Source organism: Maylandia zebra, linkage group LG3, assembly GCF_041146795.1.
Source record: "Maylandia zebra isolate NMK-2024a linkage group LG3, Mzebra_GT3a, whole genome shotgun sequence".
Classification (NCBI taxonomy): domain Eukaryota; kingdom Metazoa; phylum Chordata; class Actinopteri; order Cichliformes; family Cichlidae; genus Maylandia; species Maylandia zebra.
Window position 1 is genome coordinate 26,963,506 of NC_135169.1, and position 26,671 is coordinate 26,990,176.

The 26,671-nt window shown below is 39.8% G+C and overlaps 1 protein-coding gene across 1 annotated transcript in view; it reads right to left on the bottom strand.

Moving 5' to 3' along the window:
• Nucleotides 1-338: 338 nt before the first annotated feature.
• The window catches only part of tnfsf10l (TNF superfamily member 10, like), a 76,498-nt gene continuing 50,165 nt past the window's right edge, over nucleotides 339-26,671 (bottom strand). Inside the window, exons 3-7 of the mRNA XM_004573754.4 lie at nucleotides 12,848-12,884; nucleotides 12,641-12,748; nucleotides 9,253-9,416; nucleotides 8,815-8,925; nucleotides 339-8,703 (exon numbers count right to left, since the gene is read on the bottom strand). Of these exons, the coding sequence (XP_004573811.1) occupies nucleotides 8,518-8,703; nucleotides 8,815-8,925; nucleotides 9,253-9,416; nucleotides 12,641-12,748; nucleotides 12,848-12,884 (606 nt within the window). The 3' untranslated portion in view covers nucleotides 339-8,517. The remainder of the gene's footprint in view (nucleotides 8,704-8,814; nucleotides 8,926-9,252; nucleotides 9,417-12,640; nucleotides 12,749-12,847; nucleotides 12,885-26,671) is intronic.

The following is a 26,671-nucleotide window of genomic DNA, read 5'->3' on the forward strand; positions in this document are numbered from 1 at the left end:
TTGTCCCAGCACGTTCTCACTCCTGAGCGTACATGTGTAGATTCATTCCAAACCGTTCTCACGTTTTCATTTTTTCTGATCTCGTAATGTAGAATATATCGTAATATATCGACGGTTTGTCACCTAGCGTAAAATGTTACGCTTTGGGAGTGAGAGCGTGTTGATTCTCCTCACCTCTGAAATCAAGAAGGCATTTTACAGACCATTCTCTGTAAATCCTAGAGATGGTTATGTGGAAACATCTCAGCAGATCAGCCCATGTGACAGCAACAACCATGCCACATTCACTTACACAGTCACTTACATCTCTATTTAAAGCAAACAACTTGGCACTAATATTCCTGTTTGACAGTAGGCACTTTATTTGAGCACAAAACGACACAGAAGAGCATTATTTTTAAAAGGCACAAGGCAATCAGCAGAACTTTACATGTACATTCTTCAGTTGGTATCAAATGTGATTTTAAGAAAAGCAAAAGGATATGTGTTGAACAGTATCTACATTCATAAACCGCTTTAATGGAGAACTGTTTGTTTCAGTGATCCCTGTGATGAGAATCAGTTTGTAGTGTATTAACATGTCATTTTTTATAAACTAGAAGACATATATGAGCAGAAACAATCATGAACGAAAATCTCCGCCTCGTGACTGTAGTGTAGTCATCAATGTAGCTGATTTGTCAGAGTGGGGAATTGGAAACAAGCTTTATCTAACACTAACAACACACTAGAAGCTGTTTCATAATGAAGTCTAAGATTTATGTTGTCTGTGTGCACGTGATTCATTTCAGCTCAGTGTAAGTCTGCTGCTGTTTAGTTGCTCTCTGTTTCACCGAGTGTGTCCTCTGCTAGACTGTGTTTGTGACGCAGAGTGGAGAAGAGAAGTGAAAACCACAGCAGCCGACTTCAGGAAAATACAATACACTACTGTGACTGTAATAAAAAGTTTCCAACTAGTGCTAATCCACCTAAATTCTTTGCTTGTGATGATAGTTTGCTACAGGAACTGTAAACATTTTCATGCGCTCAGGGAGTTTTTTCTCTACTCTGACTGGCAGGAACAGAATACTATCTCTGTTATGGGTCTGTCTGATTCACAAATTCAGCCCTGCATTTTCTTCACACAGTGGGGTCTAATGCTGTTCTTGTTTGTGTTCAAAGAAATCTTGTGAGTGAGTAAATGAGTGTAGCTTCCATGAGCCAAAGGGTGAGGTTGGGGCTAATTTACATATCTATTGAGCCATGACTAGTAAAAGTGATGTTTACATCATTTTAGGCCATGGAGCGATTACTTTCTTGGGAGAAATTCTAAATGTGTAATTTGGTGGTAGAGTGGGTCACCGGAATTCAAAGCACATTCACTCTTGTACTCTTAGTCAAGCTAGCATTGGAAAGGACGTGTTCATTTTTGGAAAGAACAGAATTATATGTGAGGTTTTGGACCAAAGCTTAGACAGCCAGCTGATTATGAGATTGCTTGTTTCACATCCTTGGAAAACACAGGCATGCAGGCAAAGCATAAACAGCACTTGTTCTGCTTTTGTGCAAAACATTTAATGTTTAATTATGCAAGCGGTGCTGCTTAGTGACAACTGATACAAATCTGCATAGTGGTGCACATCAAAGTCAGAAATAGAAGCAGCAATTTAAAAAAAGCACTCTGCTGTTTTCAGATGCTTGTTTGGCATATGTTCGACTTATTGCGTAACAGTGATTGTCTTTTATTTGTAAGATATTCAAATATGTACACAGTTCCAATCCTCTGCAGTGGGGGAAATTTGCCTGTCCTCAGCTCCTCGATGGCTGTTTCGGTGCTTGCAATAGAATATAAATGTTTGACTTCTGACAAGTACGCCTGTGGAGATATAAAGACATTTGGGGGATCTGGTTGTGTTTGTCCTCTTCAGTTGCCGTGTTCAATAAATTTGCCAAATAATACAAAACAGTATTTATCATTGTGTCAGTTCCCTGCAAAAACTGGCAAAAGGAAAACTAATCTGGTCCTGATGAGTTGATAGAGTTAGTTGTTTCATGTCGGTGCCAACAGAGCACTGCGGCATATTTGCTGTGTATGTGGTACTCCGCCAACATTTGGGGGTGTATTTCAAAATCTGCCAGTCACTCGAGCTGTTAAATAGACTTAAATTCGATTATTTCTTTAAGTGTCCTGCAACATGCAGCTATTTAATAAGCAACAGATGTTTCTTAGAGCTGGTGTTGAAACCAAATATAATGGCTGGGTTGCACCTGGGGAACAACTTGAATCATAGAAAATTAGCTAACTGGCAGGAACTGTGGTCAAATTATAACATATAATGGTCTCACTTGTGGTTCTGTGCAAAATCATTATGGCAACATGTTAAGATATGTAAGGTAGATGGTTGCTATGAATTTAAAATGTATGCTTCAAGTTCTTCCAAAATTTGGCTCTCAGTGTGTGTTTTATGAGAAAAGATGTATTCAGCTTGTTTATTAGTGTCCAAATGGTTTATTGTGTCGGGGAATCACGACCTCAGACTCTTAAATACAGCTACATCCTCACCGGGATCAAAACAGGAGCTTGAAGGTGGTGTTTTTCCCACCCCGTGTAAAGCCAAGACTGGAGAAGCTATTGTGTTTGGACACCCAGTTTGTCAAAGTGAAACTGGACTTGTGAAGCCCTCCCCTTCAAAATATATATCTATGTTCCACAAGCCACGCTGCTTGCAAAATATAAACACAGCATGAATCTTGGATGGGAGCTCAAAAAAGAGCATAACTGGAAAAGATCTCAACGCTGACTTACATGAGGTCTAGATTTTAGAGTGCCCCACGGTGATGGCTTAGTTTCTCTTTCCAGGTCTCGTAGAGAGCAAGAGATGGACATGTCTGACTCGCGGTCTGGCAGTTTCAAGCGCAATGCTTTCAACTGTTGTCCAAAACCACTTTTGTGCATAACCACACACACACACACACACACACACACACACACACACACACACACACACACACACACACACACACACACACACAGATACACGCACAGGAAAACAGACAAGATCTGATTTCAAACTAAAAGCAATATTTTACCAAAACACACATCAAAAACAGGCCTTGCTCAATAATAAGAACTGAACTACAAAGGTAAACATCGCTAGGTGGTGATGTTTTATCATTCACAATCCAACAGATTTAACCAAACACGTGTTGGGTTCACAGCAGACCACACATATATTTGTACTCTTCCTATCTCACAATACGACCCTTCTAATTATCATCTGCTGGATGAGCAGCATTTACATATGATAAACTTTGGTTTTACTTTAAGTCGCCTCATCAATTTAACTTTATGCTCTCGCTTTCTCATGCACTATACTTTCAATCTTGCCAATATAATAGCAACGATTTTGTATTTAGTAAGGCTTAAAAGTAGGAATTGAGACCATAAACACATCAGCAATGTGTTTAGAGTGGCTGCAGATAAGTTAAAAAGTTAGACTTTTTGCTCATTGGCCTCCATAAAATCTGACTTCTTTTTGCGACCACAAGAGTCGCCCCCTGCTGGGTATTAGTAAGACTGTAGGTTTAAGGCACATGAATGTTATGTCCATCTTATGTCCAACACATAAAAGAACACCCACAACCACAAGACTAGACAGTGGCAATACCTAATCTTTGATTCATTTCAAGTTGCAACATTTTTGTCACTGTTTTACATTACTATCGTGTTAGTTAATATTTCTGTGATAACCTTGAGTAGTTTGGGGAAAGCTTTTTTTATTGACCCAGTAATGTACTCTGAGTTTAGGACCGACTATTGTTGCTCATCAGCCTAGTAAAATCCAATGACTTGGATTTATTTCACCCCCACCAAACACCATCTGATGTAGATGTTTTGAGTTACTTGGATGATTTGTTGTGACATTACCCCACAGTGTGCTGACAAGCTCATGTTTTATGTTTTTAAATGATAAACTAAAGCAGCGTGTGTCCTTATTTATACATTATCTAACAGAAAGTGAAATGCTGAGAGATGAACACACTCACTCTGCAGGGTACTCCACATGAAAAACATTTTAGCTTCAGAAATTTAATTAACCAACCAGCAGGAGTAACGAGTGTGTACACAGAAATGTAATGAAATGATCTGTAAATCAAATCATAACAGAACAACTGTCCAATTACTTGCAACATATGGATCTCTGAAAATCTTTGGCTTCAGCGTAATGAATACATCTCAGAGGACAATCATTTATGGATGGAAAAGTGACTTTACGTGACATAAACTTCTCAGTTATTATCTTGTGACTCTGTGACACATTGTGAAACATTTTAAATCACTAAATCACTATGCACAGAGACCCCAACACAGCTAAATGCTGAAATATGTTATTTTCTAATCCTTTCTGTTAAATCTGGAGCAAATTTGTAACATAGGTTTTACAATTTGCAGGCAAAAACAAAGTTAGCCTAGCATAGCACAAAAAAATAAACATGGAAGCCATTACCACGACTTTTCCCAATGCTCACTAATTGCTCACAAATAGCCTGTCTTCTATACTGTGAATTTAATAAAGCTGCTACTAGTAAACATTTGAAAAGTTTCAATGCAACTTCTTATCAATTCTACTGTTTCTGATACCTATGCTAATCTAAGCTAATTATCTATTAGCTATTGCCAGCTACACCCCAGTCATACAGGCCTAGAGAATGACCGCTGTGGCAGCAACAAGTAAAAGTGTGAAGTCTCCAGTATGTTATTGAGTGATTAATGGAGGTTACTGGTAGTCACTATGTGAAACTGGCTACCAAGAGGATGTTGCACCAAAAACCTTGTTAGCAGATTGCTGCTGTTGCATGAGAAACACTGACTTGTCTGCAAACCCTCACCAATTAGTCACCAAAAGGCAATGAAATTAAGGAAAGTACAACATGAAGACAGTTCTCCATTAAAGTAAAAGGTGCATCTTTTGAAACGCATTGGTTATAGCAGCAAAGCACAACATTTACTTAGTTAACTTTCTAGATTTCTGGTTTGAATTGTATATTTTTAAGTTTTACTAAGGCTTGGCCAGTAAATGGAACATCTTTGCAGATAATTCTACAACTTTCCTGCAAATTATCGGCAACTTCAGTAATTTGCTAGCAACCAAAGCAATCACACTTTTTTGTGTCTGGCTAACAGTTTAGTTGGCAGAAAGTACAATTTTAGATTTACCACAAATACCTTTCCACAAAAGGTATTTGTGGTAAAGGTGTTTGTCTGTTTGTTTGTTTTTTCACTCAAAAGAATAACCATTTAAACTGCAAAAGGTAGGAAAACTTTGTATGCGTGGTATAGAGATTTACAGTTATAATATTATTTAACATGCTGCATAATTGTTGAAGTTACCATATATTATTTTAACTGGAATATAACTTGACTTCACACAGGGAGCGTTAGAGCAACAGAAACATGTGCAGGTGCGTGCCACCCAGCAAAAATTGAGCTTAAAACAGTAATTTAATGCAATATGAGATTTGCCTTTCATTTTGTGATTTGAGTAGAAAATAAACCAGCTCTGTTGCTGTGTTTTCATAGCATGCCTGACAAAACTACACCATAAAATAACCTTCTTCACGGTATGCATACAAAGATATCCTGTGCTGTATGGGAAGGAGGGGCTTAGTCTGGAAGTTACCCTATCAAATGTGTGCTTAAGTGTACAAAGTGTACAAAGCAAACTGGAGCTCACATTTGCAAAAAAACATTTTTTTACCGCATTTTCTGAATCATCTATGTGAACCAAGCCCTTTGAACAAACATATATTCTTGTGTGCGCACCCTCGCTGTATGCCAGATCACTGACAATTACCAGATGGCACAGGGAGGCTAGACAGCCCAGATTAATCAGGGCATATGTTTCTCGCTGGATGTGACATTGGATGATGTGTGTGTCTACATAGAACAGGCTAGCCTGGATGTAGTGTGAGGTGATGTGTGTACTTTTTTATGTGCACACAGAAAAAAAAGCATGTAGGGGTTGTGTCTGTGCTAGGCGGTGGATGGTTTATGTCTGCAAATATCCTCTCTCACTCGTTCCAAATCTTGGGCTGTGTTTGCTTGACTTGGTGTGGGATCCTGTGTTTCAGATTTGTAGCATCCGAGTGTGTTTGAGAATACAGTTTCTGAACTGCTCATAATGTTTGCAATTGTTATGTGTATGCACCAGTGTTACTAAGTGACTGTCAGCCAATTTTAGTCAGCTGTTTGTGTTTCTGAACAAACAATTTCAGCACCGATGCATTAAATTAGTTTCCATACCCTATTTCTTTCACTGTCACTGACGTCTACAATAATAACATAGCTGAGGTTACATAATGAAAGTATTGTTTATCTTCCCTTAACCTGGGCACAGGCTGCTTAAAAACCAGCCTTTTTGCCAAGTCAAGTGCTTTACATTTGTAGTCGTTCTCATAACCAGCAGGGGGCAAATCTCTTGTTGCAGAAACAGGTCCGATCATGTCGAAGTCTGACCTCAGTAAACAATCTCCTGATGAGTAAATGTTTGCAGACGCAAGCTGAAGATACCGACCACCACAATGCTAAACTCAAAGCTCGAGAATGTCCACAAACCAGTGGGTGACTGTGTATTCAAACTATCAAAATGTTCCTTTGAGTTTTTCTGCTAAACCCATGTTCTTGCTTAAGGTGTGGATTTTTTGCATTCTGAGTGTCCAGATGGTGGTTAAAATGTTTAGCACCAATCATTTTTCAGCAAATAGAAGGACAATATGTTCCACTCTAGCTAGCACAGAGAAAGCTTTTATTGGCTGTTCCCTTATTTAAAACGAGTCGCCACAGCGGATGCATCCACATATTTGATTTGGCACAGATTTTTAGGCTGGATGCCCTTCCTGATGCAACCCTCCCAGGGATCTCCACCTTCTCTGTGTTAGCTACTATACTAGAGGATTTTTCTTTTTTTTTTAACTGAAGCATTGACATTGCTAGAGGCTTGACAGGTTTTAAACTTTCCCCAAATGCAGAAGCTAGACCAACAATTACAGTGAAAGAAAGCATAGAAAAAAGTGCTCATGTGAATGGGTGAATGAGGCAAGCTGTATGAACTGCTTTGAGTCCACTATATAAGAACCAGTCCTTTTACTAAATGCTGCAGTTGTTTTAGGTAAGTGCACATTTTGCCATGTTCAAGTTGAGCTACTACCCTGGAAAGATAATGCAATACACCAATAACACCAATGTTAACTCCATGTATCCAAAATGAGATTTTTATGTTATGGAACCAGTGATCATTGCAGTGAAAACAACAACTCCATGTAACCCAACCTAAATGTCACTTTAATCCATGCTCTCTGTGATTGTGAAACTAGACTATTTGCATGTGTTTCTGTCATCTTCTTCTCACATTGTTGCTTTGTGGTTGGTTGCATAACTGCTCCATGAACTCAAATATAATGCAGCTTCACAGGTTCGACAAGATAGATAAAATAGTTAACATGAAAAGATAAGAGAAGGAATCAAGGGAAAGAGAAAGAAAAGACATCAACCACGCAGAGTGGTCAGGCTGCATACTACCCACAGCATCGCTCTCTGTCCTTTAATCTTTCAGTGCCGGGCTAATTCTTATTGGCGTTATCAAGATTTCTCCCTCCTTGTTTTCACTTCTTCTTGGCTTGCAGACTCCTCTTCAAAAAGCTCTTGGCTCTTTCTACAGTTTGTCACAGAGGCAATCCCCTTCCTCCACTAAAGGTCTTTACATAAAATCCACAGTTTTAGTGTTTCGCAAGTAGGAAGTCTTTAGATTCCCCAAGTGGTTTTAAGTCCAGTCAAAGGTAAAATAAAAATGAATTACTTTTAAAATCACCACAGTCCATTGTGTAAATCTCATTCTCAGCCATACATATGTACAGAACTCCCATCGCACACTTAAAAAAGAAGTTTTTGCTTTGGTTTGATTGTTTCATTTTCTTCTGCAGCCGTTGATGTGGAGAGTAAAGTTTTTATTTTGTGTAAATTCTTCAAATCCAAACCAAGGGTTTAATTTTTTCCCATAAAAAGGTCACTGACATATTCACACATGTAGGGTCATGTTATATTGAGATCTAGATAGCATGGTGGACTAATTTCTGAACTTCACCTAGAAGGTTGTGATTTTATTTTTTTCCTGTGGCAAATTCCCCCTTAAGAATCAACTGTAAATCAAAGTCCTCACATTTATTTCTTTTTCACAATTGCACATGTCTTTTATCTTGAAGTCTTGCTTTCTCTTAATCGAGAGAGCAGGAAAGGCAAATCCACTATCCTCTTGCAGTATTCTTCACCCATGTAGATCTTTCAAACCCCAGTTCTTCCATCCTTCAGTGCATCTGCCCAAGCAAACACTGACGATCCAGACCTCCATTTCCTCTTCTGTCTATAGGACCATTTTTTCCCCCCAATCAGTGGATATTCAAAAGGCCCCAAGCTCTCCAGCCCATCTGTTTATCCATCCATTGTCCCATCGCTTCTTTTTTTTTTTCTCCAATCCTTTCCTCTCAGAGGTCCAGACGGAAGGCGCCAAAGTAGCTAGCAGATTCTTCTGCATTTACCATGGTGGGGGAAGAGACAGAGACGAAGATCTCGTCACCGGCCCTCAGTTCAAAAAGTCCTCCCTGGTAAACGGAGTGTAGGGCGTACTCAGCGTCTGGAGCCCAGCACTTGGTTCCCACACCTTTCAGGAGCTGGAAAAAAATTACAAAGTAGAAAATCATCCCAGTGCTAATGACAGTGCTGAAAGGTACAAATACTTCAGGGTGATCTTTGATTGTTTTAGGAAAACAGAGATGCTGTACCTGTATGGGGCTTGGGTAGGACGTTTTCTTGTAGACGCACTGCACCAGTTGGTGGCTGACGCTGCGCTGGTCCCCCTCATTTGCAGATGGGGATGGATAACGGAAATACACCTGGACAAAGGTGGAAATAAGTTAATGCAGTGACTTGTTTTATGTTTTTTCCTCTTTGACGTGCCCTTGTTTTTGACAGAAAAGCAGGTTTCCTGCAGTCTACCTTACAGGTAGACCCTACTTGTAAGGTAGACCCTACGATAATGAATCCAATCATGTTGTAAACAACAATTAATGGTTAATAAAATTGAATATACAACAGTCACAGACACCTTTATTCAGCAGCTATCACTACAAGGTTAATTAATGACAAACTTGTCATGTTAAAACACACAAAAATATGGCAAAGTGCCTGGAGCATCTCCTCCATCTGCATAGCTTTCTCACCTGTGAGTACAGATAGTACCTCCCATCTTGGGGCACTCGGAGCTTCCCATTAGACAGGGTCATGTTGTGCAGGTGAGCTCCTAGGCTCTGATTGGCCCATGAGCGGACCAAATGGCGGCAGGACTGATGAAGACCAGGCATGATGCTCAGGGAGGAAGAAAACCCTGTTGGCAAAGATTAAAAAAGTGTCAAGAGACAAATTCTAAACAGAAGAGGGAAGAAAAACTGTCACATGGGGATGGAAAATAAAAGGAGTGGGGAAAAACAAACCAGCTAAAGCCTAGAAATCATAGATTGGATGTAATAAAAAAAAAATCAATACCAGGTTTAAAAACTAAGCAAAGACACATATCAGTGAGTGTTTGCCCAAAGCTCATAAGCGGCAGCAGCTGGCAAAATGAACCTTGAATAAATACAGTTTGTGACTCCAGAGTAGTGCGCTTCTGTCTTACAGCCGCCAAAGTTGAGCAATAGTTTGCCTTTTCCCCTAAAGCCCTTAAAATATTGAGAAACATCTGAAATACTGAGTTAAAAAAGATAAAATCCTGTGATTAAAAAAAAAGCACTTTTAATTACAGTATTATTTAAAATTTTGGTGAACGATGTTTACATTACACAGTTGAGCCACCATGTCTATTGGACAATGTAGGCGATGTGGATTTTCCTTCTGAGTACTCTGTAACAGGGCACTCTGAAGTGCACATTCAAACTTGTACAATGGCCACTTAAAGCAGAAGTGGTGATTTAATCTTTGGTTAAGCCTGTTTCACCGGTAAGAGGCACCAACTTGAAGCCAAAGTCCTGTAAGATGCAGGAAATACTGAATACTGCTGACTAGAACCATGTGTAGCAGTTTTCCTCATGGCAGAAATTAAACATTTAACACAAGTGATTTCTCGTGCATGCTGGCTTTATTTCCTCTGCCACGTGTACTTGTGTGACTAGTGTGCAAATCTGAAACACTGCCATCAACAATAGAAGCGTAAGTCTATAACACTACAATGTAAATGCTGTGATTTATTAGCACATAACCATCACAGAGACCTTAACTGAATAAACTCTTCCATCTGATCCAACGCTGAAAAATGATTTTCAATCCAGAAGTGCGAGAAACTGCAGTTCCTTTAGTGGCCACTTGAGGCTCCAAAAACAAGTCACTTTCCAAAGGCTTGCATTAAAAAACATGTTTACAGCCTGATACCAAAAACTGCATTAGCTTTTCTCTTCATAAGAACTCCATGCTGGGTGATTTTTTATTTTAGAACACATCCACCTGGATACTGAAGGGATGGGGGGGTACATTCACTTTAAATGAAAAGTTTTCCCAAAAGAGCTTCACCTCTGCTAGTCAATGAAGTGGACTGCACCATTGTGTACGTGCTGTTTTAGCAGGTACTATCCAAAAAATAATATGACTTACTGTATGGAACAAACCATCCAAGACGTGTGTTACTGACCTGTTGTCTGTGTGACAGTCGTGACAACTTGGTCTTCAAGATGCACTGAAACTGGAAAACGGTAAACGGAGATGGTGTGCCTTTAAGTACAAGTTGCATTTTTTGAAACTTGTTGGCTGCACCTCTGCAGTGCAACTTTTACTTTGAATGTAAAAGTAAATTTATTGTACAGTTTTTCAAGTTGCACTGCTGCTCAGCTAATAGTTAGCAAGCATTCGCAGACAAACATGAAAAACAGGAAACTGAGGCAGTTTGTTACCAAACAAATCGATTGCTTGGAGGTTTTTGGTGCAGCAACTTCTGTGCAACCAATTTCCAGCCAGGAACTATCAGAAACCCTAACAACCAGTCAGGAAAGACGCAGTTGCAACTAGCAAATGGTGATGTCCAACATGGCGATAATTCATGGCATAACTCTTAATGTCTGCAAAATGTGTGCAAGCTTATCTTCATTAACTAATACGTAAGCATGCTGTGCTTTTGCTGTGCTTTTGCTGTCCACATAAGGTACCTTAGGGCTCCAAACAAACCAACGTGGCAACAGCCAAAAGGCAAACTCTGAAGCTTCAAAACGGACAGTCGAAACCCAGATGGCAAAGTCATGGTGACGACTTAAATTCTTTACACTCTCAGTTGTAATTAGTCGGGTCATAGCTTGTGTGTGCCAGCGTGAAACAGTTTTCTTCATGTGTAGGATAACTTCTCTTTCTAAGAAACACCCATCGCGGATCAAAGTTCCTCCAGTACTTCCTTATGAGAAATCCAGGCTTAATGTGTGAACCTCACCCTCTTACAGACACACAGTCTTTCTAGCTCTTGCACACACACACACACAGCACATTTCTTACCCTTTGTCAACTCAGTGGAAATAACATAAGGAAGGCTTTGCCAGATTGTCAACACCCTTCAGCTTGCACGACCGATTCAGATGAAACAATACCAAAGTCATGAAAAACACATTCCAACTTTAAATTCCATGTTTTATAACGTGTGTGATTCTGATCTGTGAACTATATAAATATCTACTTTACTGCCACATACAGCATACTGGTAGACCTCACAGACTCAGCTTAAAACTTCAGTGTTTCTTAGTAAATGCCTCGGGCACACAGGAAGTGGTACGAAAAAGAGCAGCAGAGTAGACTTTAATGTGCTTCTAAACATGCTACACAGGAAAATGGGGAAGAAAATGTGATTTGGAACTTTAACAGATGGAATAACTTAATAATCCACCCATTCATCTTTTTTAATTGGTTATACAGATAGGACCAGTGGAAGGGCTGGAGCCAATCTCTGCTATCATTGGGCAAAAAGTGGGGTACAGGCTGGACAGGTTGACTTCCATCACAGTTCACTAATTTTGATTAAATAAATAATCAAACATACATGTTTTTGGTTTCTGGGAAACCAGAGGCCCCAGTGTGCACCAAAGAACTCGATAATAATACATTTTATTTCTTTGTGAATAATTTTAATAAACAAAGCTTCCTAAACAGGACTGTAGTGTGTGTAAATCTGAAAATAGCCACTGGGTGTGCGTGACACTCACGGACTGTAGCGCTACATTTCTGTGATCTAAGGAGCTTGGAAAGAAAAGCTCTAGACTTCTTTAAGTTTCTTGAAGATTTTTTATCTTTCATCCGAGAAGCTTCTTCAGATTTTTTTCTTTAGATATTTTTTAAACTTCATGAGCAGCTGCTCCCAATGCTCGTCAGTGTTCCTTAGTCTAATTCAGTCCAGATGTCTGAACCATGTAGGAACCAAAACTGTTTATGTGCTTATCGTTGATTTTAACCAATCAACCCACAGTTTTGTGCATGCTCGGCACATGCAAAACATACGGCTCAGCGGCAAAACTTTCATTTTCTTCTCCGACTTCCCGAAATCTTTCGCCTAGATTAATGATGACCGCTTAAACACAGATGCCTCACCTTGAGAACTGGCGTCTCTGAGGGTCAAGTGGGCAGATGGCCTCTGGGTCACGGGGCTCATAAACTTTGACCCTGAGTTGTTGAAATTGTGAGGCATGGTTCTCGCCTCTAAGGGAGAAAGGGGATCAAAGAACATTAAAAAAGTTAGTGAGAAGGTGTGTGTCTGTCTGTGTTTGTGTGTGTGTCTGTAGACAAAGGGATGCTCACCAGTGAAGATGCGCTTTGAGATGATGCTATCTGCCACCTAAAAGAAAATATAGAAAAACATACAAGTCAACAAAAATGTGAGAATAAGAAAAAAAAGGAATTGTTCACTTTATGCTGTTAAATTTAACATCTTAGCGTGACCTAAAAAAAAAGAATGTGCAAACTCACTGCTGGATAAAAAGGAGGTTAATGTAACATGGTGAGCTAGACTAGCTTGTTTCATCTGAGTAACGCAAATAACAAAGGATTATTCACACAGGGCTGGATAGGATACAGCTGATTCATCTAATGCCATCCACCACAATTACCGGACATGTAAAACGATATAAAATTGTAATATTTGTGTAAAAATCTAACATTCAAACTTTTGTTGATAAGTAAACTAAATCAGCAAAAATAAAGTAATTTTTAAAGTTTATTTAATTTATTTTTGTATATTTTGTATACTTTTTGTTTTTTGTCTAAAATTAAATCTCTATATACTATTTACATGTTTTAAATACATTTATTTATTTAAATTATTACATTTCTATTTTTTCCAATGCTTTTTGAAGCATAATAAAACATTAGCAATAAGCAAATAAAATATAATGGTTAACTTAATTCTCTAATGCCTGACAGGAGGTCAACTTAGGTCTGATGACTGTTGTAAATACACGAGCATAAATCAAAGTTACATGAACTTTCCATAATGTTCCAGAGAGAGGGGAAACTGCTCTTTAAGTTAACTACAGTACATACAGTACATATTAAATAACTGAGAAAATTGTAAATAGCTTGATTGAATTATTTCAGGAAATCAGAAGATCTCCAGTCACAGTCACATTGCATAGCCACAGGAGCACAACATCCTTAAACTATGCACGGAATCAGTCTTTAATTAATCATTAAAGCAATTAAACAGCACCACAATAAGGTTTTGAACTTGTGAATTATTGGTCCCATAAATCACTCCCCCACAAATGTTGTCTGTAATTGGATAAAGTACAAAACACTAAGTGTATGAAAGTCAATTTAAAGATAAAGGCACTGTGTTGTACTGTAAGTGTTGTCTGTCAGTCCATTTTTACAGCTTTGTAACTGTTAATAAAGATGAGCTTGTCCAGCTAGAGTGAGAGTCGAAGGTGTTATTTAACTCTGACTGTAAAGTGAATCATTAACCTGCAGTTGTTTCTTTGGGCTCCTCAGACAGCCAGAGCCAGTTTTATGGGTGTGAAGTGGCTGCAGTGGACACAGTTGTTTTGTTTGTGTCGACTGTTCTGTAATGAATTTATTGATTCTATAGTTAAGTAATATTTGTACAGCCCTAAAGTAGCAATGTGTCATGGTTGAGCTTCGTGATGTTTGCGACACCGTCCCAGCTTTGATTCACATAGGGAAAAGAAAGTTTGCTAAGAGAGGAAACCTTAAGGCAACAAACATGTTCTAGGGACAAGACAAAAGCAGAAGTATTGAAATTACAACACGAATCATTGTGAATATATCAGATAAAGATGTAATATTTGGTTTTTTAAGTTTAGCTGCTAAAGGTAAAAGATATTTTCTTTTTTCACAGAAAAATCTTCAGTTGACCCAAAATGCTGCACTGAGAGCACTAACTGGGACTAGAAAGAGAGAGCATATTTCTCCCATTTTGGCTTAGTTTTGGCTCCCTGTTTAATCCAGAATCAAGTTTAAAATATAAAGTCTTTAATAATCAGGCCCCATCTTATCTTAAAGAGCCTTCAGCTTTCAGGCCCCTCATCTGTGGAAACAGCTCCAATTAAGGTTTGTTAGACAGACTCTTTCAAGATGAAGTTTTCCGTATAGTTATGCTGGACCAGGTGACCCTGAACCATCCCTTAGTTACGCTCCTAAAGACTGAGATTGCTGGAGGATTTCCCATGATGCCATTACTCCTCCAATCCCTTCTTTCTTCCTTTGTACACCACTATTGCATGTCATTAACTTTTGTCCCAGACTGCCTTTTGTCCTGTTTATTGCCTATGGTCTATTACCCCCTCACTCCCAAACCAGTTGCAGCAGATGGCTGCCCCTCCCTGAGCCTGGCTCTGTTTCTTCCTCCCCGCCATCGTAAAGTGCTAGTGGAGCTCTTCCTCTAAGACCTTGCAGGTCTTCACGTCACAACAAAGTGCCTTGAGATGAGTGTTGCTGTGAACTGGTATAATTAATCTGAATTATTTTAGCGTAGCTCAACTAACTTTGGTACACTTCTCTCAGTGAGAATGAGGGAGAGGGACCTGATCCTGATGAATAATGACTACAGGAGAAAGAACATTCAGGACATTTTCATCAGCAGAGAATGTGTGGAGAAGTTTCAGACTTAGCTTAGTTTTAAAATTGGACAATACACTACATGCTCTTTTTTTCTTTCATTTTACACTCTCCTGTCTTTTTTGCCTTCTTTCATCATCTCAACTCTTAAATATAAACTTTCCTTTTCTTCCCTCAACAGCACACACTTCCCCGTCATCCAGTCTCTGGTTTATTTCTCCTGCTCCTCTCTATCATTTATGTTCCCAGGGAGTGGCTTTTGTTTCATCCCAGGTGTAGACACAGCCAGGACCAAAATACAAACAACTGACAAATTCAAAGAATAAAGAACAAACAGCCAAAAAAACAAGCCGACCCTCAACATCACAAAGTATGTTCTAGTAAAGTGTTTGGGCAGCTCGTGCTGCCAGAACAGCTTCGGTGTGCCTTGGCATTGATTCCTCAAGTCTCTGGAACATCAATCTAACAAATGATATTCCTTTATTTAGTGTTTTGATGATGTGGTGGAGAGTGCTGTCCAAAGCATGGGCCCAAAGATCTCCCACAGGTGTTAAACCGAACTGAAAGCTGGTGACTTAAAGCGAAAGCATATGATTCTCATCAAACCACTCGGTGGCATTGTCATCCTGGAGTCTGCCATGAGAATACAAGTGTTTTAAACTGATCTTTTCCTCTAAGGAATCAAGAAAGCCAACCCCTAACAGAGCCACCAGACCCCATAACGGCAAGGGTCAAGGGTCAAAGTTCTTCCTTTAATTTGTCACGCGTGCACACACACACACACAGATGCGTTTTGTCTCTCACACACACTCAGTAAATCTTCTTCTCCTACACACTGCTTTCTCTACTGACACGTGTTCCTTTTTTTGTCTCTCCCACTTTGTAAATCAAGCTTCAGTTGCCTTTTGTGCATAAAATAGATTTCCCTCAGCTTTAACTTACTTAGCGAGCTTTTAATTTATAATTCCTTTTACTTCTCTCCCCCCTTTTGCCTGTTCTCTCTCCCTTTCCCCCCTTTCTACTACATGTCTGCCCACTCTGCCCACCTGTTGGGCTCATGTGGTCAATCTGAAGTGCCCCGAAGCTGGGCACTGAGCTCCTATTGAAATAAATCTCTGTGATTAATTTGCAGAAATACCACAATATCCTGAATATGATTAATTCCATTTTTAATGGTCACCCAGCTGCCCATGTGATGTTATTCTTGGCAGTGGGATTGTTTCTCCTGCACTGAACACTCAGCTCAACCTGCAAATTGAGCATGATTGCTCTGGGGTTCAGTATGTGTGTGTGTGTGTGTGTGTGTGTCAGCGTGACACCACGGCTTGTGTATATCCTATGTACTCTAAGGGGGGAACACAATATAGAAAAGTGCAACACAGAGTGTCGGCTGGTCTCGCTCGGCGTAGCGTGCCTGTCTCTGCCTAACGTTCCTTGGGTCCTGAAACCAGAAAATTACCCCCACACACACTTAAAGAGAGAAAATTGCCAACAGACTTTCTGCCCTGCATGTGGCTGCAGTTGAAGAAAGAAAGGGGAAAAAAAACAACCCAGAAAAACACAGTGTTTCAGAAGCTTTCAAGCTCTTTCAGGGCAACTCTGGAGCAACATGTTTTCATTATGTCTGCTGTCTCTGATGCTTAAGCTCTCGCTTGGGAAACTATGGGATGGCTACAGCGTGACATCAGCTACATGCATAATGCTGCACACAGGATTGGAAGGTTTCAGTGGCATCCTGAAAGATTCTGGACCAGCAGCACTTTTAAATGTGAAACCAGTGTCACTTGGAGTTATAGTGCTTTGTTTCCTTTACTGCCATTTGCCATCTGGTTTTTATTTACAACCTTCTGTATGCAGTAACATATGCTCGCTGGCCACTTCATTAGGTACAAGGTGTCAACCGCTCACTAATGCAATCAGCCAATCACATGGTGGCAACTGCATGCATTTAGGTATATAGGCATGGTCAATACGACCTTCAAATACCAAATAGGAAATAAAGCTGAGGAAGGAAGTAATAATAATCGCTTATTACAACCAAGGTATTCAGAAGAGTGTCTCTAAACAGACTGCAGCTCAATCCTTGAAGCAGATGGGCTACAGCAGCAGAAGACCACACTGGGTGCCATTGCTGTCAGCTAAGAACAGGAAACTGAGGCTACAGTTCACACAGACTTAATCATATTGGACAATATATTGGACTATATTGCACATATACATATAAAGCACATTCTCACTTTTAGTCTTATTTTAGAATGTGTACTTGAGTGGGTGTTGTGTGTTTTGTGTACAAGGCGTCAAACTTGCTTGAAATAAATGGCAGGCCCCGATGTGAAAAGATAAAGCACATTTTAGATAAAAATGATTACTGCGGGATTTTCCATAAAGACATAAAACACACAACTGGCCGCAGTGAAAGTAAATCATGTTCTGAGCGAGGATGATTTTTCTTGCACTGTCCAAGTCCATTGCTATGAGAGTTAAGAAACACTTGCTGAAAAATGGAGTGTGAGGGAAGGAAAATGAGTTCTGACATCTTAAACATATAACGTAAAAACACATCTAAGTGTTGTTCTGCATAAGTAAACACAATATTTCCTTCAGGTGAGCCGATCGCATGAATTATACCTCAGTGGAAACTTGCATGGCTTGTTTTCAGTATGATGAATTGGTAATAAAGGGAACTTTTTTCTTTCTTTCTTTCTTTCTTCCTTTCTTTTTTTTTTGATTTTCCAACTTTCCCCTCTGGTTGCAGCTTGAAGTCATTACTCTGCCCTTTTAATGAAAGGTTAATTATGGCTAGGATCAAGAGATAATTCTAGGTAATAGGGGTTTGTTGTAGGAGTAAAACAATTTCAATTATTTAATTACACTTTTAAAAACAAATAACTCGATTAAATTAAAAGCTGGAAGCTGCATTTGGATTACTCTGGGACATACTTTAATTGAATAAAAAACATGGAAAAGTTTTGCACAGAAAGCCATCCTGGTCTTGAATCCACGGGATATGAAAACTTCAGCATGAACACCTGTTCTTTAGCTGAGTTAAGGGCTGTTATGGCCTTAAATACAAGTAAATAAAAATAATTCCTTACATTCTCAAATAGGTTTGATTGTTGCTAAAGGGCACATGCTTGATCACAGTTAGTTTGAACTGATGCTGTAATGACTGACATTGTGAAATATTTCCAGCATGCTAACATGCTAAGTGTGACACTGACATGGAAGTCATTCCTGGTATGAAACTATGGAAACTATTTGAATTTGATCTGTTTTCCTAATTTGGCAGCAGACCTCCAGTGAGGGGACTTTTCCATTTCAGGCTTCACTGTTGGAACGAGAAATAAAAAGAGACTTGGACCCATCAGTATAGAAGAAGACGTATCAAGATTGTGATATGTTTTCAAAGTTAGAACCTCTTGTAATCGTGCAAAGTAGCTGAAAGAAGATACTGATGCCACACACCACACTGGAGGTCTCCAGCCAGCTCATTCATGGCCTGCTGCCATCTTGTAGACTTTGTTGCTCAGCCAGTTTTTGCCAATAACAATTCACAAATGGCCTTTAAAGTGTGTTTTCATGCCCATGTCCACAAACAAAGAAAAATGAATATGCATGAATACTCATCAGTTTTGCATGGAGACTGTTGTGAGTGGGTACAAACATACCAGGCATGACAATGCTGGTGCTTTAAAGGTTGAGGTAAAATATTTTTATGGACATTTCATTAAAAAACAAAAATGTCAACCTGTTTGCGGCACTAGAGAAGCACTAAGTCGATTGCCTGTTTATCTTCTGAGCAATCTAAGAATCCACCTTATCTTAGCCATTTATCTGAGGATTGCTTCAGCCAATATTTTGGACCTGCGAGACCAAGACTTCCTGTTCCATCCACTGATCGCTGTTTACAAATGTAAATAAATTTACAAAAGCAACTAAACAGCAAAATGATGGTCATAGAAAATCAGACAGCTTCTAGTCTAATTTACATTTCAGCAAATAGGTTCCTTCTCATGTTTTGTATCTGCATGCAACCAAAGCCTGGTCAAACATGAGTGATATTACTGGGACTACAAACTGCAACCAGAAAGGTATAAATAGTTATTCATCCATGGGATCACAATTTTAAGTGGTGGTCATTCATTAAAAATGTCAGTTACACCAAATCATCAGCTCTGCATCTATCTGTTATTTATTTTTGCTTCATGTATGTCTGACACAGTATTGTTGGAGAGCAGAGAGTCATAAAGTCAGTACCGTAAATGAGGATAACACATTGGACTTCTTGCCTGGAAGTAAAATATAAAAGTCTTCACTGATGCACATCAGTTTCCTGTGAGTTACACTCCAGCCACTGAACCCCACTGGACTTTGCATTCCATGGAGCCCATCTAAAATCTGAAGCCTGGAAAGAGTTACTGCGTGTCGGAGGTCGAGACAGTTATTTGAGTCATTCGCCACTTAAATGGCTCCCCGCAAATGACTAAAGGCTGCGTTGACAACGCATTGGAGCTGCTGCATTTCAGGTGAGGTTGTTTATTTTCAGGGGTTTTATCTTCTTTACTTTTGATGTTTCACTTGGTATTTTTATGTTTTTTTGAGAACTGTTTGCATTGATTCATTTATGGTGTATCCTGACAGTTTTTTAAATTTAGGACTCTTCACTTCTTCTAAATGATTTTTTCTTCTCATGTCAGCTGCCTGCTCGTCTAATAAGACGGAAAAGGCTTTTTTTTAAGCTGTCTTTTCTAAACTGTTCATTCATGTCCTTGGAAATCAATCACACACAATCCTTCTAAGTGCCTCCTTCACACACATGCACACACTATCCTCCACACTCACACTAATGTTTTGTTTTACAGCTTCATATGTCAAGATTAAAAATGAGAACATCAAGAAAGGCTCAAAGATAAGGCGCCAATGCTGAGAAAGGAATTCTTTACCTTTTCACCCTACTGAACTTTTTTGTGCCATTCAGGAAGAAGAATGACAGGAAAGAAAGGAACAATCAGCCAGAGATACTTAGTAGCAGTTATATAAAATTGTTCTGACCAATAGTTCTCTAGGCTTTCTAAAGGTCTGTCACTCATTTTCCCTTATTGTACCTGACCATCTCTAGAGATTTTGTTTTCTTCAAGCCACTTAACATTGACCTATGAAAGGATGAATCAATGTAGTATCACAACAGACAACTTCGCGAAGAACCAATTTTAAATTGTATCTTTAGGCACAGCAGCTTTAGCAGCAGCTTTTCACAAAAGCACATCATTTCTTCCCATTTCTATAGTTGAAGCTAATGAAAAATACCACCAACAACACAGTTTGACAAAAGTACAACATAACTCACCATGGTGTCCTCAAGAAATTGGTGGAAACTGGACAAATGGAGGACAAAAGAGTAAGTGTCAGGCCTAAGAAACTAGCACCTGAAAGTCATGTGCTTAAGAAACAGAAAAACCTCCAGCGAAAACCTCTATCTAACCCTTCATTCGTTCACTGAAGCCTCACCAGAAATGGTCTCAGTGGAAGGATGGGTGTTAAGAAGCCATTCCTAAAGAACGGAAATGGAGAAAGGGCTGAAGCATGGCAAATTACCAAAGAACCAGACTGAAAAGCAGTGGCAGCAGAGTGATAGATCCTAATTTGAAATGTTTGGTCCACGTTGTTGTCATTATGTATGGAAGATGTCAGGAGAGAGATAAAACCATGAGTGTCTACAGCCACCTTTGAAACATGATGGTCCACCATTGATCCACTATGCAATTTGCCTGATTGCTGATGGATTCATTTTTTAGCTTGACAATGATCCCAAACACACTCCCAATGCAGTAAAAGCATACCTGGATGGAAGAACATACGCAGTGGAACACCATCAGTCATGGATTGACCTCCCCAGAGGCCGGACCTCAACATTTTTGAAGCAGTGCAGGGCCATTAAACATTAAACAACTATTCCTGAAAAATACTTAAAGAAGTTACAAGAAAGCTGCTTCAGACAGTTCAGACTGTGCTGAGGAATAAAAACTGTCAGAGGAGGATTAAAACTGTTTCTTTCAGATAGAAGAGAAACCGAGGGGCCGCATCAAGACCCAGTATAAGCTACATATGGAGCTGGAGCTGATAATAAGCACAATCGCTGCTCTTCAGAAGGATCATTTGCAGTCAAATGTTGTTTGCTCATTGCAAATTACAGTCTTTATGTCAGTGAAAATTAAAGAATGTACCTATCAATGCATGAAACCCAGATGAAACACTAAATAATTGCCATAACTCTAACAATAATTCATCTAACCTTACCAAAGGGCTCAATAAAACCTCTTTCTCACCATGAAGTGAATGCTTTTGGGCTTATTTTCTGCAACAAGGAAGTAAGTTTTATGTGTTTGTGGCTTTACCTTTAATGAGGATTTTATCAGCCACTGTGTGCTGGTGGTTTATGGTGAAAGACTGCACTCCTGCCCTCGTTAAGGAAACTGCTTTTGTTTCCAGTAAATCACTATGGAGGCTCTGATGTGACAAGCCTCAAAGTTCAAGTTCACTGCCAACGTGACCTTATGCGAGTGCATGTTGATTACACCGACCTGAGGGCATTTGCTGTGGTGCGTCTGCGAACGTGTACGCATTTGTGCAAATATGCATGAGCTTTAGGGAAGCCTGAAACAGCTCAAGTCCAAAAGAACCCCGTCCAGCTGCAATAACAACAACAAATAAGCCCTGAACTTTCCTCTTTCACCCTGTTTGGAACAACAGACAGAGATAAAAATAACTGGATTTCTTCACGTCATGCTATGTCTGGCCAAAAGCTTAAAAAAGAAAGAAATGGAGAAATCGAGGGAAAAAATTTAAGGTTACGGTACAAGGAGAGAGACAGAGAAAGAGACAAGATAGCGAGTAAATCCTTAAAAATGTCTTCTTGGAAGCTCTGCTTTCTGTCAGCACTGCCGATATGGGGGGAACACTGGTCAAGAGGGAGTCCAGAAGGGTGTTCTAACTTTTAAATAATCTGCTGGATTAATTTGTCAGAATGCATATTATCTTATGCCTATGGATTAAAAAATCTACTTAATATGTCCTAATATTTCTTAATAAACTGGCAATTTTACTGGTTCAATCGATGAGCTTACATTAAAGTCTCCATTCAATAATGGGAGTTAAAGTACAGAAGTAGCTGCATGTATTAAGAGTGATACAGAGGAAACACGCAGCCTGGACATGGCAGCAGTGAAACCAGAAGCTGGCTTACTAACACCAGAGGCACACAGCTGGAATCACTGAAAATGCCACTTTAACTGAAAAGCACCCTTGCTGTTCTTTCTGGGATAAAAACTGAATCTAATGGGGAGGAGACCAAAAACTGGAGTAACTCTAATGGCCACTTGAGGCTTGCTCCATTAGTGAGTCAATCCCAATGTTAGACTCCCTCCGTTATACCATAAATAAACAGGTTTTTTAACCAGTTTTTCTTCCCCTTATTCCCACCGAAAGGCCCCAGCAAGCCTGTGGATTTAAACCCAGGACACTCTTGCTGTGACCCCCCCCTCCCCCCCCCCCCTACCAATGGTAACCACAATTTGGGTCTTTATGACTAAATTTCCTCATTTTGGAAATCTGTAAAGAGGAATATTACCACAACTTACATATATTAAGGCTTAAAGGGGGCGATCGTGGTTCAGGGGGTTGGGAAGCTCATCTTGTAACCAAAAGGTTGCCGGTTCAATCCCCAGCTCTGTCTGTCCTGGTCATTGTGTCCTTGGGCAAAACACTTCACCTACTGGCATTGGCCACAGGGCACCTGTGGCTGCAACTGTAGCTTTCCTCCACCAGAGAGTGAATGAGTAGTGGAATTGTCTTCATTAACCAAAAATTTTCTTATGCAACAACACACACCACTTAGCAGGTCCACACGGGATGCACCTGCCGATCAAGTTAGCTAGCAAGTACTGGCCCTTCCCCAGATCCATCCTGGTGTACAAATATGGCCACATCCAGTCTGAAAAAGACAAGACTGTATCTTTCAAAACGAACAACAAATAGGATGAAATACGACAAAAATCAGATGCTGTTAGGGCGAAACACCAGTGCCAAAAATCAGAAACTGGTGGGAAAAGAGGGAAACGGATCGACAATTATGGGAAATGAGAGAAGAAGAGGAATGATGGTAAAAAAAAAAGAAGGAGAAGTTGGGAAAACACAGAGGAGAGTCACAGTGGACAAGTATGGACAAAAAAGAACAGAAGGGGAACTGAAAGGGGGGATTGAGGGGGAAAAGAGGAGAGTGAAAGAGGGACAAGTATGCACATGAAGGAGCGTTTCTTCTGCAGATTAGCAGTAGCTGCAACCCAATACTTTAATATGCTGCTCGACCCCGACAGGCCTGGACTGGCAGTATGTGTGTGCGTGTGTGGTTCACTGTGTATTTCTGGAAGCTACAAACTCTTATCAGCCCTAATCTGGTCTAGGAAGCAAGTCATACCACACTGTCTGAGTGCAATAAAAAAATGACATTAACCAAAGACAGAGGTGAACTACCACGTTTATGTACCCAAGGGCTGCCTCCTTAAAAGTGGGTAAAAGATTAATCTGTAACTCAAATGTCATTTAAGGCCAGGTCGAAGGTGACTCTGTGACTTTGGTCTTCTTGGTAAAGCCATACTGTTCAAGACTAGCACCAGTTCCAGAGCGATAAGAGCACAAATGAACATTTTATGGTTGAATGCTTTGAAGGTGTTTCTTTTTCACATTTGCCTTAATGTAAACCAAACACCTCAGTGTCAGGAGTCGGTATGCATCAACAATGTTTTGTTTTTCTTTGACAGTCTTTCCTTTCTTAAATCTCCCTCGAGCCAAACCACAAATTTATGCTTGACAGGGAAATCTCCATGGAAAGAAATCCGACCACATTACGGGCCATGCACAAATTTGAACAGATGAAGATATTTTTCACATTTGATGGCAGGATTTATACTTTTGGTTTTTCATCAGTAAATAGAGTAACTGCCAGTTTACTTGAGTTTTGGCCTTTGGATTCATTGCCTGACCTTTTGATGTTCTATATCTGCTGAAAAACTGGTAAATATTTTTTTTATTTGCTTTTGGTTTTTTTGCTTAAAAATTAAAAAATCATTTAAAAATGAATTTATCAATAGAGATGTGGCTTTAGCGCTACAGTCGTACAGGTGTTTCCAAATCAGCAATGTTGATACAGAGTTACAACTTGAAAGCAGCTTAAACATCCCCACACACTTCTTCCTTTCGACAGTGGAGTCAAACATGGTACAATAAAGGAATAATGGGCCATAACATTAGAAATGAATCAAGGCTCAGAACAGTGTTATTCTAATCCACATGAGCTCCATTTATGGTTTATTTAATGTATGGACTGTTTGGTCTGGAGTGGTGTCAGGACGGGTACTTCCAGCATCGCCACAGGAACGTTTCCAGCCAGTTGAGTCCAAGTGTAGGGAAAAAGAAAAAAAAAAGAAAGATCATTCACTGCTTTTGTTGTAGAGAAGTCAGTGGAGCCTGAACTTGCAGACCCAACATTTTAGTGGTTCCTTTGCATAATCAGATGAGAGTAGAGGAGGCAGGAAGGTTTCCATGTGTCGTATTCCACAAAACTTTCCTCTCTGTGCTTAAACTATCTCCAGCGAATACTAGAGTAGCTCTGCATTATTCGCAATCTTAAAAAAAATCTGCTTTAGGCCTCTAGTCAGCAACCTCTACTCCCTGTAAATCCCGGTAATCCCTGACTGGTTGGCAAGTGATTGCTTGAGGCTGCTGCTAGTTTCTGGGTAAAGAGAGAGCTGCACCAAAAACCTTGTGACTGCACTAGCAGATTGCCACCATATGAAAAACATTCACATATCTGTAAACACTTCTTGACAAACTACCGAGCATATGATGCAAACCAGAAACTGACGCTGTCTGACTTCAAAGTAAATGTTGGGCGTAACTGCTGAAACCTGTTTCAAGAGGTGCAACTTTTACTCTGAAGTGATATGGGAAACTGTCTCTGTGTCCAGTTTGTGTTTTTTTTCTTGTAGTTTTGCGGCTGCTTGGTGGGTAGCTGTGCTGTGCTGTGCTAACATCCAAACAAAGCACACAGATGTTTTCAGTGAAGCAGCGTATACGTTCTTGTGAACTTAGCAACAGCAAGTCAAGGAATACACATTTTTCCTGGTGAATGGTGGTTACCAGGGAGGTCACTGACTGGTTTCCAGGCTTGTGTGGCTGGGGCATTGGCAATCGATTTCACGTTGACTGCCAGCAACCACCCACATCTGGTCAGGGAATATATATTTTTCCCTAGTGATCGGTGGTTGCAAGGCAATCTCCAACTGGTCTCTAACCCCATGTGACTGAGGTCTTAGCTCTGCTCCCTTTAAGCTAGCTTTCTTCTGACTGGCTGCCTCTTCTCACAGCCAGAGCCATGTGCCTGAGATCATTACATATGGAAACTGGTCTTATTGACCTCATAAAATCCAGTTGGAAACAGAGTGTTTACATCAGTCTGAAGCCTGAGCTTTTGGCTCACAGCCCTACCTGCACATAAGTTGGCCTCATTATTTTAAGTTTGGTCACATTTAATAAGAGCAACCACCAATGTAACAGTACATACACAACAGCAGAGAAACCATAAGAGGTCTTCTTTAATGCATTCCTTCCTAATTAATGTTCTTTATTGGCTTTAGAATTGGATGATTGACAAGATTTTCTTGGCGCAAGGAACTCTTACTGGGAATTTTTCCAAAACCTTCCAGCCACGTGATAGCAACAATTCATTTGATTAACGCCGTGAGATGAGGCTGAACGCTGTCTTAAATTTGTGTTGTTATTCAAGCATTTAAAATCCCCTTTGTTTGCCTCACTGACATTAAAACAAGAGTATGCTATAAATACCTAAAATCTACAGTATATATCCTTTTTATATTTCTATTTAACTTGGAGCGGTAGTCTAAGGTCTCTGCATACAGTTGTCCGTCTGTGATTTACTCCCAGTGCAACTAAACAGGAGTCGTTCATTAGGTTTATCTCTGAAAAGCAGCAAGGAAAGGTTTCATGACAGGTAACACACCAGCGACCAGCTCGATGCCAGGAACTGATTACTGACCTCTTTTGCATGGTAGGTTCCTGCCAGATAAAATGCTGTGTACAGTTGAGGAAGCCATTGACTGTACACGCTTAAGAAGAAAAAACAAACAAAAACAAAAAAAACGGGAGATTGGTATCACCCTTTATTGCTTTTGGAGTTTAGTTTCAGTCACATCAAGAGGACTCTGAGTTATTAGCCCTGCTGTTCTCAATAACTTTCACAATATAGTTTCACAACCAAGAACGCAAACAGGATAAAACTGTTTATACGCTAGAAATAGTGCATTATCGCTTCTTTCTTATGTGTATTTACCTTCCTATAAGTGTTTGTGTGTTTTTCTTTCTGTATTGTTCTCTCTGGCTTTGCTGCAAAAGAGCTAATCAACTGTAGGGCTGCATTCAAGGAAGCAGTTTACTCTCTTTCCTCCCTCCCTGCATCTCTTTATCTTTCTGTCAGTC